At 48.4% G+C, this 12500-nt stretch overlaps 1 protein-coding gene across 1 annotated transcript in view; it reads left to right on the top strand.

The window, feature by feature from the left end:
• The first annotated feature begins 3028 nt into the window (after window positions 1-3028).
• Window positions 3029-12500, top strand: part of LOC143294599 (cytochrome P450 2B4-like) — a 52184-nt gene continuing 42712 nt past the window's right edge. Inside the window, exons 1-2 of the mRNA XM_076605974.1 lie at window positions 3029-3090; window positions 5064-5201. Of these exons, the coding sequence (XP_076462089.1) occupies window positions 3029-3090; window positions 5064-5201 (200 nt within the window). The remainder of the gene's footprint in view (window positions 3091-5063; window positions 5202-12500) is intronic.

Raw genomic sequence — 12500 nt, forward strand, 5'->3', positions numbered from 1 at the left:
CTGTACTGAAGTGTATCTCCAATAAATTATTGCCTTCGAAGTTTTCCCCATCCTGCACCCCTACCCTCCCTCTCTAGGCCCTCCACCCACCTCTGCTAATCACCACTCCCTGTTCTTCGTTCTCGCTTATATGTCTGCCTCCTCCCTCTTCCACCCCCTGCACCCCCCCCCCCCCCCCATTTCAATCCGAATTCAGCGCGCGTGTGTATGTGTGTGTGTGTGTGTGTGTGTGTGTGTGTGTGTGTGTAGTAGTAGTAGTAGTAGTAGTAGTAGTCTTCAGTTTAACGTCTTCCACTTTAAGTGATATTAGACGAAATGTGTGTGTGTGTGTGTGTGTGTGTGTGTGTGCGTGCGTGCGTGTGTGTGTGTGTGTGTGTGTGTGTGTACATACATACGTGTGTGTGTGTGTGCATGCTTTGACACTTCCTTGAAACTGAAACTGAAGCTGATACTGAAACCAGTACATGGTGATATGACTGCTCCTTTACGGTCACACGTTTTCTGCCTTGGTGGTTGTGAAAGTTTCGTTGTTCAGTGAGGTGGGCTTCTGGTTGTCTGTCCTGACAAGTGTAAAACTGACATTGGTCCGTTCCAAGGGGTGTGGGGGAGCGTCGGTTGGGGTTCAGGGGGTGGGTGGGGAAGTCCAGGCTGCTTGAAGAATCAGGTTCTGGCTGTTCTTCTGGGGTTGAGGTCCTTCTGGTATTCCAAGGGGGGAAGAGTCGTGGTGAGGTCCTATCTGTTCGTCTGAGTCCAGGCTGTTTGAAGAATAAGGTTCTGGTTGGTCTTCTGGGGTTGAGGTCCTTCTGGCGTACCAAGGAAGTCGTGACTGTCTGATGAATGGTGAAGTCCTGTCTGTTTCGTTCAAGTTCGAGACCCTGAACTGTACTGAAGTGTATCTCCAATAAATTATTGCCTTCGAAGTTTTCCCCATCCTGCACCCCTACCCTCCCTCTCTAGGCCCTCCACCCACCTCTGCTAATCACCACTCCCTGTTCTTCGTTCTCGCTTATATGTCTGCCTCCTCCCTCTTCCACCCCTCCCCCCCCCCCCTCCCCCCCCGAGACCCCTCAACCCCATCTCCGCTATTTCAATCCGAATTCAGCACGCATGAAATTAAAAACGTTTGGTGATACTTATGAGACTGTTGCCCTACTTGCGATGCTCAAGGTGGGCGAAACTGAGAGAGAGAGAGAGAGAGAGAGAGAGAGAGAGAGATTTTTCTTGGTCATGGGTTTTGGACCAACACTATTTCAGCTGCATGACTCGCAGTTCTGAAAGACGGGACAAAGTGAGCCAATTGAAATAAAAAATACAACATCAAACAACAAAACAACAACAAATACACGACAAACAAACAAAACCGTATGGATTTTAAGTATTGTATTGTATTGTATTACTCTTTTGTCAAAACATATTTCTCTGTGTGTGGTTCAGGCTGCTCGAGAGTGCCACCCATGTTAAAAAAAAAAATCTGCCTGCAAGCGTATTTGGTTTCCTATCGAAGTGAATCTATGTACAGAATTTCGCCGGCGGGGACAACCCTTTTGTTGCCGCGGGTCCTTTTACGTGCGCTAAGTGCATGCTGCACACCAGACCTCCGTTCATCTTCTCATCTGAAATGTCAAGTCCAATGCGACAGGCCGGCAGACCAGACATGTCAGGTCCAATTTGATTTATGGCTGGCTGTCTGACTGAGCATTGTTGAGAACGGGGCTTACGTGTTTCTTGAAAAACACGTGGAGCACTTTGCGTAGACACGGCGATAGTCACGTGACAGAGAGAGAGAGAGAGAGAGAAGAGCGAGATTGTCGTTTGGTTGGGGTTGTGATCGTAGAATTTTTCATTTGCATGGACAGGATGTAAATTTGAAAGACAGGACAAACTGTGTAAATTCCTTCATCATTAGGATATAAATGATAATAATCCAAATAATAATAATAATATCATTTATTTTCAGTCTAATAATTATCATCATCTTAGATGAACAGACTATAAATAAATAAACGAAATCCTTCATCCGCGTTCAGAATGATTGTGGCTGGAACTGTACAGAACGTTCAGAATCGGTTGAATGTGAAGCCAGTTTGCCTCGACTATTTCACATGTGAACAGCGTTTGCACGACCTCAAGAACAGCTTGACTATAAAGGGAGCAATGACCAGAGAGTGAAATCGTTGACCGTCTCCACTTAGCGGCCAGTGGGAAATTCAGTTTGTGAACGGCGAGTCTTTCTTTGCATAGAGTCTGTACTTAGACAACTGTGACACACCATTGTGACGTTCTTCTTTGCTGAATGTTTTTCGATATACTGTGTGTTTTAGATTATCCTACGTTAGATATACGGTTGAGATAGATTTTGTGAATGTTCATCGATGCAGTCTGATTACATCTGGCAAATCGGCCGAAACATCTTTGCGTATCTTCCCCGTTTCACAATTTACAATTTTTTTTATACTGACAATGTGAGACATTTGTTGTCGGGGTGGACTTCTTTGTTGAACGTTTTCCGAAAAAAAAACTTAGCGTTTTTGGAAAGCCTACTTTGGAATACGTTCTTTGTAAATATTCTTCAAAACACTTTGCGTTTGGCAAATCACATTTGTATCGACAAATCACTAGGAGGGCCTATTTTGCGAATCTTTCCCGTCACACAGTTTACACTTGACAACGTCGGATGTTTCACTGGGATGTTCTTCTTTGTGAATATTCTTCGAATGGTATGTGTTTGCTTACATTCGGCTGTCACAAAGGTACCTTCTTTATGAATGTTTCCAGCTTCATAATTTACGCTTGAGTAGGCTACTTTGGACATATCATTGGGACGTTCCAAATGTGAACCTTTCCCGTTTCGTGATTTACACTTCGTTGCGGTTGTACATATTGCCATCGAACGTATTCGCTTTCTGACTGACTGAAACAATTTATTGTCAGATTAACTTTTTGTTGTACTGACATTCCAACAATCATTTAAATCAATATTAATTGATATGTTAACCAATATTAATCAATCGCTTTCTTCGTTAATGACATGACCACAGTGAAAGGTCTGGGTCGTGAGCCGACATCGTGGCTTTGCTGGAGCAACCATTGGTAGTCAGTCACAAGTTTCTATGGTGATCAACATCAGCATGATGGGAGCTGCTGTGTGTGTCTGACAGTGTAGGAAAAAGGGCAGGTAAGTCTGCATGTGTTTCTCTGTTTGTGTGTGAGTTTGTGTATGTGTGGTCTCGTGCTTGCTTTAAACTGCCTTGTACGTTATGGTATTTATCTATCTATCTCTCTGTCTGTCTGTCTCTCTTTCTCCCTCTCTCTCTCTCTCTCTCTCTCTCTCTCTCTCTCTCTCTCTCTCTCCACACACACTGTGTGTGTTTGTGAGTGTGTGTGTGTGTGTGTGTGTGTGTGAGTGTGAGTGTGTGTGTGTGTGTGAGTGTGAGTGTGTGTGTGTGTGTGTGTGTGAGAGAGAGAGAGAGAGAGAGAGAGAGAGAGAGAGACTTATCCACATGTCAGCTAAGTAAATTGTAGGATTGTGTAATCAGAGTCCAAGCAAAATTGTAATGTACTAGAATACTGTCTGTTATTGTTGACTATGTTAGGAGCCTGATGACTTATGAACATTAAACCATCTGGAATCTGGAATCTCCACACACACACACACACACACACACACACACACACACACACACACACACACACACACACACATATATATATATATATATATATATATATATGTATGTATGTATATTGACGGCGTGATTAACCTGGTTCACCCAAACCCTGTACAACCCCTTTTCCTCCACGTTACGTATGTTGTAGATTTCTCCACGTTCACTTAGAGAGAGACAGAAGTGCCTGACTTGTGTTGTTTGTGTGTGTACATGCGTGTGTGTGTGTGTGTGTGTGTGTGTGTGTGTGTGTGTGTGTGTGTGTGAGGAGGGGGAAGGGTTGGGGTGGAAGGGTGTGTGTGTGCGTGTGTGTGTGGGTGTGTGTGTGTGTGTGTGGGGGGGGGGGGGGGGGAGGGAGGAAGGGGGGACGAGTGGGGGTGTGTGCGCGCGAGCGTGTAGCCGAAGTGTTCGCATGCATGTAAGCATGTCAGTTGAAAGAGAAAAAAAAGAAAAAAAAGAAAGAAAGAAAAGCTCGCGGCAACCCTGTATTTGCAAATCATCGACGCGGCTTTATGCGTCCGAAGAATAATTATTACTGATTCCTTGATAGCGGAACCCACTATCACCATCGTGTCCAGAATGCATGACACACAGGGCAGAGTCGCCATGACGAGTCAAGATTCTGTATCGCTGATCCCATCAGCTGTGTCCCAAACCGTCCGCTTGTCCGTATCAGGAAAATGGGAGTTAGGGATTGCACTGAGGGGTAGTACCTCTAGAGGGGGGGGTGGGGGTGGGGGGCTTGTCACGCTCTTCCGGGAGTGGTTCGTCCTCTATTGGTCCCCACCGGCACCCAGCTCTCACCTATGGGTCCTAGAAGCTGCTAGCATGCGGCAGCACCCAACCCCCGGGCAACGACTTTGACAGGCTGGCTAAACTAGGTGAGGGTAGCCGACTGGTCTCAAACCTTCGGTGAGTTAGGGCTTGTCTACCCAAGCATGTGAAGACTGGATCCGGCAGACTCTGCGGAAGAAACCTTCATGGTTCAACGGAGAGGAAGGCGGTTGCAGCAGAGCACTGTGGAGTGCTGAGGGCAGGATGAGGCACATAGGACGTCCTGGTCATCCACTGCATCCGTTTCCATCTCCAGTCGTCTTGGCCTCGTCTTGCCACTGGACACAGACGGTCTCGGACAAGAGAGTGAGGTCGGCGGTGCGCAACTCCTCTACACTATAAACAGTCATCGCGCAAGTCATCAGTCATCCTTTATCCCATCTAGCCCAACCCACCCACCCCCAGGATGACTAGATGGTCCTGGTCGATCCCGACGATTGAACCACGTATCAGGAAAGATCCCTGTCCACAAACAAAAGGCCAGAGCACCGCCATGTGCTTGCCCCAGAGCTGCTTCTCGTTCGGCTGGTGTCAATGGAAACGTGGCTTTTCGTTCCTGTTCAGGCCAGGACTTGTCATTTCGAGCGCTGAATCGTCTTCTGGTTCCAGACACTCATCAGCTTGGTCCGTGGTCCACAAACAGTCCAGGTCGTTACAGGACCGTTTCGGCGCTTTTGATCTTGAGGATGGTGGTCTGGAGAGGTAGGAAGAGAGGGAAGGGGAGCGGGGGGGTGGGGGTGGGTGGGGGTGTGTGTGTGTGTGTGTGGGGGAGTGTGTGGGAGACGAGGGGGTGGGGGATGCAGGGGCAGGGGGAGGGGACGGAATAGCAGTTTGGGGTAGGGGTGAAAGGATGGCGGTTTGTGGCAGGAGTGAAAGGGGGAGGGGGGCGGGGGGGGGGGGAGGTTGGGGCAGGGGTGAAGGGTGGCGATTTGGGGCAATGATGTAGGGGTGGCGATTTGGGGCAATGATGTAGGGGTGGCGATTTGGGGCAGGGGTGAAGGGGTGGCGGTTTGGGGCAATGATGAAGGGGGGTGACGGTTTGGGGCAATGATGTAGGGGTGGCGGTTTGCGTCAGGGGTGAAGGGGTGACGGTTTGCGGCAGGGGTGAAGGGGTGACGGTTTGGGGCAATGATGAAGGGGTGGCGATTTGGGGCAATGATGAAGGGGTGACGGTTTGGGGCAGGGGCGAAGGGTGGCGGTTTGGGGCAATGATGAAGGGGTGACGGTTTGGGGCAATGATGAAGGGGTGACGGTTTGGGGCAATGATGAAGGGGTGACGGTTTGGGGCAATGATGAAGGGGTGACGGTTTGGGGCAATGATGAAGGGGTGACGGTTTGGGGCAATGATGAAGGGGTGACGGTTTGGGGCAATGATGAAGGGGGGTGACGGTTTGGGGCAATGATGAAGGGGTGACGGTTTGGGGCAATGATGAAGGGGGGTGACGGTTTGGGGCAATGATGAAGGGGTGACGGTTTGGGGCAATGATGAAGGGGGGTGACGGTTTGGGGCAATGATGAAGGGGTGACGGTTTGGGGCAATGATGAAGGGGTGACGGTTTGGGGCAGGGGCGAAGGGTGGCGGTTTGGGGCAATGATGAAGGGGGGGTGACGGTTTGGGGCAATGATGAAGGGGTGGCGATTTGGGGCAATGATGAAGGGGTGGCGGTTTGGGGCAGGGGTGAAGGGGTGGCGGTTTGGGGCAATGATGAAGGGGTGGCGGTTTGGGGCAATGATGAAGGGGTGACGGTTTGGGGCAATGATGAAGGGGTGGCGGTTTGGGGCAGGGGTGAAGGGGTGGCGGTTTGGGGCAGGGGTGAAGGGGTGGCGGTTTGGGGCAATGATGAAGGGGTGACGGTTTGGGGCAATGATGAAGGGGTGACGGTTTGGGGCAATGATGAAGGGGTGACGGTTTGGGGCAATGATGAAGGGGGGGTGACGGTTTGGGGCAATGATGAAGGGGTGACGGTTTGGGGCAATGATGAAGGGGGGTGACGGTTTGGGGCAATGATGAAGGGGTGACGGTTTGGGGCAATGATGAAGGGGGGTGACGGTTTGGGGCAATGATGAAGGGGTGACGGTTTGGGGCAATGATGAAGGGGGGGTGACGGTTTGGGGCAATGATGAAGGGGTGGCGGTTTGGGGCAATGATGAAGGGGTGGCGGTTTGGGGCAGGGGTGAAGGGGTGGCGGTTTGGGGCAATGATGAAGGGGGGTGACGGTTTGGGGCAATGATGAAGGGGTGGCGGTTTGGGGCAGGGGTGAAGGGGTGGCGGTTTGGGGCAGGGGTGAAGGGGGTGGCGGTTTGGGGCAGGGGTGAAAGGGGGAGGGGGGAGGGTTGGGGCAGGGGTGAAGGGGTGGCGGTTGAGAGTCGCAATTTGTAGACCACTCTGAAACGGCATGGAAATACCGCCCTCCCCCTCCCCCCCCCCAAACCCCCCAGTTTGATCTTCCACTGTTTATGTCTGTGTCTCGTCTACTTCCCTATTACAGTGTGGTGCCGGGCTCTGTACTGATGGTTCCCCGTCTACATTTTTTTTTCATTTTTGCAAAACCACTCGGCAGTTCATCAGTTTACGCATTTATAGATAATATTCCTTCGCATATAATGAAAGAACAACACATTCCTCGTTGATACTCGTGAAAGGAAACCGTCGTTTTTTTTTTGTTTTTTTTTGTTTTTTTGCCGCCTTCCTATCGTCTGCCTTTTTTTTCCTGTCTGTCTGTCGGTCTGTGTCTGACCCCCGTTACCCACTGATATGTTTGTGTGTGGTTCTCCCCCACAAGTCCCCCCCCCCGCCCCCCCCCCCCCACTCAAGTGAGATATGGACTGTTGAAGTTAAAAGAGCTGTGGGAATGTGAAGATATCGATGTACAGATATGTTTACATTGAGCCCTGATAAACAAACAGACGAGCAAAAAACGTAACCAGAAAACTGACAGAAACAAATAAAACTCACACATACACTCACATTTTAGAAGGTGAAAACGAGTGTAGGAAGTGTAGGAGGCCGATTCTCGCTAGCTCAGCATGATAAACCGCATACCTAACAGAGTATGGGTAGGTCTGAGATACAGTGTGGAATGATGCAGTGGTCAATTTGAGTTAGGCTCAAATACCCCCTTTATCCCCCCCCCCCCCCCCCCCGGGCCCCCATATCATTGAAAGTTACTGTCATCAAAGTACGGGAAGGGGCAGGGGGGGGGGGGGGGGGGGGGGCGGGGGGGGGGTCAATTCTTACTGGGGCAAACTTTACTCCCAGGGGTCATTTCAAGGTAGTCATGAGTACCGCCGCTCCTCTATCCATTAGGGGGGAAGAAAAAATCCAAGCGGGGTTGGGGGTCAGTTTTCTACCAGTTAAACTCTACCCCCTGGGATTTATTATTGATTGTGCCTGAACCCCCCTTCGTGTGTGTACGCACGCAGAGGATCAAATACGCACGTTAAAGATCCTGTGATGCATGTCAGCATTTGGTTGGTTATGGAAACAAGAACATACTCAGCATGCACACCCTCGAAAAAACGGAGTATGGCTGCCTGCATGGCGGGGGTAAATAAACAAAAAAGCGGTCATACACGTAAAGCGTTCCGTGTCTGTCTGAGTGTATGTATGTGTGCGTGCCCGAAATCTGATTGAATGAAACAGGAGACGAATGATGAGCGCCCAATGACTTCCGTCAGTCGGCTCTACCCAGGTGGGCAGCCTGTTGTGTAAACGACCCTGAGTTTGTAAAGCGCTTAGGAGCTTGACCTCCGACCGAGAATAGGCGCTATGTAAGTATTCATATCAAATCAAAATTAATATCAAATTCTAGGCTAGTCTACATAGACCCCGGTGTCGATCTGTGCTAGTCAGATCTGACTGCAAGATAAAAAAAAAAAAAAGAAAAAAAAAAAGCAAAGCAGCAGTGGGCTACTTGAGGCTGTTTCACCGGGGTTTACCTCAATTACGTAGACTGCCAGACTGGCTTCGATCTGGTCTGCCAACGACGTGTTCGTGAGTTCCCACGTGGAAAGGAGGAGCGGGTGGTGAGGGGTGTGGGGTGGTGGTGACGGAGGACTCAGATGTAATCTGTGAGACTGCGAATGCCTTCCTCTTTTCCCTCTTGACGTCATTACTGTCTGGCGCCTACGTCACCGGCGGGCCCAAAGGCGCGCGTGCGCGGACCCGCTGCCAGGACCGATAAATCCCGCGGAACAAGGCCGAAAGGAGCGAGGGGGTGTTTGGTAGCGAAAATGGGGTTTTCGCTCCCCCCCCCCCTCCGCCCTTCCCAAGCCCCCCTACTCCCCCCTGCTCCCCCCCCCCTCACCCTCCCCCTCGTTCATACTGCTGAAATATTTACAGGAGAAAATGGGAGGGAGGTATAATAATCTTCGTGATCTTCATTCGCCGCACGTACACGCACACGTCGACCTCCCGACACGCAGGTCTGTCTGTCTGCCTGTCTGTGTCTGTCTGTCTCTCTTAAATGGCTGTAAATACTTTTGACAATAAATTGTCATGTCATGTCATCTCTCTCTCTCTCTCTCTCTCTCTCTCTCTCTCTCTATATATATATATATATAGATAGATATAATATCCTTCATTTAGGTTGAAATTCTTTACTTCTCCAGTAGCAATTAGGTAATTGTTAAAACTTGACTTGTGGGCGGGAAATAATCTTTAAAGGAAATGGATGGAAAATCAACTTATTGTTTCTAATCATTGTCGTGGTGGTTTTCAGTGGATTCACGTCACATGATTTTACTGTTAACAGCTGAAATCCGTCTTTCTGTGTCACGTTTTACGATTTCTTGGTCAGTCTTTTTCGGTCTGTCTGTCACTCTGTCTCCTATCTGTGTCTGTCTGTCTCTGTCCCTCTTTCCGTCTCTGTTTCTCTATCTCTATCTGTCTGTCTGTCTGTGTCTTACTCTGTGTCTGTCTGTCTGTCTGTCTGTGTCTTACTCTGTGTCTGTCTGTCTGTGTCTTACTCTGTGTCTGTCTGTCTGTGTCTTACTCTGTGTCTGTCTGTCTGTGTCTTACTCTGTGTCTGTCTGTCTGTCTGTCTGTCTGTGTCTTACTCTGTGTCTGTCTCTGTCTGTCTGTCTGTGTCTTACTCTGTGCCTGTCTGTCTGTCTGTCTCCGTCTTACTCTGTGTCTGTTTCTGTCTGTCTGTCTGTCTCTGTCTGTCTCTGTCTTACTCTGGGCCTGTCTGTGTCTTACTCTGTGCCTGTCTCTGTCTGTCTGTCTCTGTTTCTTTATCTGTCCCAATCTCTGTCTGTCTGTATCTCTCTCTGAAATTGAAGCTGTCGTCATGATCACATCCATCGTGGACATTTTCTGTCTTGTGATCCGTGGCGGTCGGGCCATGGCATCACATACTGTAAAGAGGTGATTTAGCCATTCTTCCTTTGAAATATGTCTGTTGATACGTTTCTGTGATGGTACTTACTTAATGGTTGTCCAGAACGTAACCCCCCCGCCCCCCTCTCTCTCTCTCACTCACTCTCTCTCTGTGTCTCTGTCTCTCTCACTCCCTCCTTCTTCCACCCCTCTCTCTCTCACTACCCCCCCTCTTTTTCTCTCACCCTCTCTCCAGTGTTTCAGTGTTTCTCTCTCGGCCTCTCTCTCTCGGTCTCTTTCTCCCTCTCGGTCTCGGTCTCTCTCTCTGTCTCTCTCTCTCACTCTCTCTCTCGATCTCGGTCTCTCTCTCTCTCTCTCTCTCTCTCTCTCTCTCCAGTGTTTCAGTGTTTCTCTCTCTCCCTTTCTCTTTCTCCCCCATCCCCCCCCCCCCCCCCCTCTCTCTCTGTGTGTCTCCATCTCTCCTTTTCTTAATCGAGAAATCGTGTACCTGGTATACATTAGCTGAAAGTGAAAAAGCTTCAGATCGCGCCTCCATTTCTCTGTCGTGCCTCCATTTCTCCCGGCGTCATTAGCGCGCCTCATTGGTATCCTAAGCATACGTGCATATGGGGAACGGTAAAGTGCTTGGCATAGCCAGACAGGAACAGAGTTTCAGTTTTAATTTCAAGGATGGGGGGGTGGGGGGTGGGGGGGGGAGGGTCAAAAGGGCGAACTGATTGATATACGCTACACCGCATCTGCTTTAAAAAAGAAAAAAGAAAAAGAAAAAAAGGGGGACCCCCCGTCTCCCCCGCCAAAAAAAACCAAAACCAAAACCAAAAAAAACAAACAAAAATAAAAACAAAAAAACCCCCCAAAAAACATCACCAACAACAGGAAGATGCCCTACCTGCGCACAGACCCACGCCCAGGTCAGGCCACGAGAGCCTGTCAAAGTCTTTGAAAAACAACAACAACCAAAAACAAAAACGAAAGGCAGCAACGGAGTTTGGGGTTTTAGCGACCCTCATCTTCGCCGAAGTAATTACGTGTTCATTAGTGTGTTGTGGTCCTAGAGAGGAGCGGCCTGCCCAGCACCGAAAGCCTGCTGATCCATTGCCAGCTACGCTGGACAAGACACGTTGTTGTCCGCATGACAGACAGCAGGATCCCGAAGATGCTCTTGTATGGCCAGCTGAAGGAAGGCCACCGCGAACTTGGAAGACCCTGCAAGCGCTTCGAGTGACACCTTGAAGACAAACCTCAAAGCCTGTGACACAGAAATCGCTTCCAGGGAAACTGATGCCCTTGACCGCTCTCGCTGGAGGATGCTGTGCTCTAGTGGCATAAAGACGCTTGAAAACAAGAGAACGCTGGCCATTAAGGAGAAACGTGAGCGAAGGAAGCAGGGCTCAACTTCTGGAGACATTTTCCCTTGCAACACCTGTGGGAAGTGCTGCGCATCCAGAATCGGCCCCTTCTCCCATATGAGGACACACACCGACAGATAAGCCTGCCTGCCTACTCGTCCGTCGGTCCGACGAGAGACTCCATTAGTGTGTTGTTGCTGCCATCACGCGGGAGACTTTATACACAGGTCATCTATCGCTGCCTGCAGAAACCTCTACTGCCACGATGTTGGTATGCTTTACGATGTAAGGTCTTTTCCTTTTTCTCTACAATCTTTCCGGATGGGTTAAAAAATACCACGAGTCAAGTCAAATCAAGTTTTTATTTCATGAAGGTAAATGGTAAAGGAAAAAAAAAGAACAAAAAGAGAAAAAATATAGGAGAGAGAGAGAGAGAGAGAGAGAGAGAGAGAGAGATGAAAAGCAACAATAACAATAATAATGAAATGCATATATATATATATATATATATATATATATATATATATATATATATATATATATATATATATTGTGATAAAGAAATACACAGTTGCATTTCCATTCCACACACACACACCCACACCCACCCCACCCCCCCACTGAACACAAATTCTCGGACACAATTACACCATGCCCTTCCCACCCACATGCTCATTTCGTGCAAAATCCTTACCAACACAAGCATATGCAAAACATTTCACAGTTAATAATAGCAGCATAAGACTAAAAGGTCAAAATTTGTATTACTGTTGATTATTTTTTTGTCAAGGTGATTCTTCAGATTTTCTTAAATACGTTTTTATTCACGATACTTTTCAGAGTGAGTGGGGGATTATTCCTCCATGACGAGGGATTTGGCGTCTTTTCGTTGTGTGGTCAAAACTGTCAGACTTCAAAGAGCGCTAGGAGTTTGGTCAATGACCGTAGATAAGCATTGTATAAGTATCAATAGTAGTAGTAGTCGTAGTAGTAGTAGTAATGATAATGATAATGATAATAACAACAATAATACTGTTGATAGTAATAGTGATGGAAGACAGGCAGCCAGAGCACTACTAAAGGTCTAGTGGAGATGGTTGAGGGTTTAAAGTTCCGGTCCGTATAGCTTTTTTTTTGTTTTGTAAACCACCTGTATTTATCCTTCTACTTTTTGTCAGATTCATTAACCACATTGAGAGGCATTAAGAGCAGCTAACCAATAATTATCATTTTCCCCTCGAAGGAAAAGTTATGGGAGAAGGGGGAATTTTTTATTTTTATCTATCTATCTATCTATCTATCTATCTATCT

Source organism: Babylonia areolata, chromosome 20 (genome assembly GCF_041734735.1).
Source record: "Babylonia areolata isolate BAREFJ2019XMU chromosome 20, ASM4173473v1, whole genome shotgun sequence".
Lineage (NCBI taxonomy): Eukaryota > Metazoa > Mollusca > Gastropoda > Neogastropoda > Buccinidae > Babylonia > Babylonia areolata.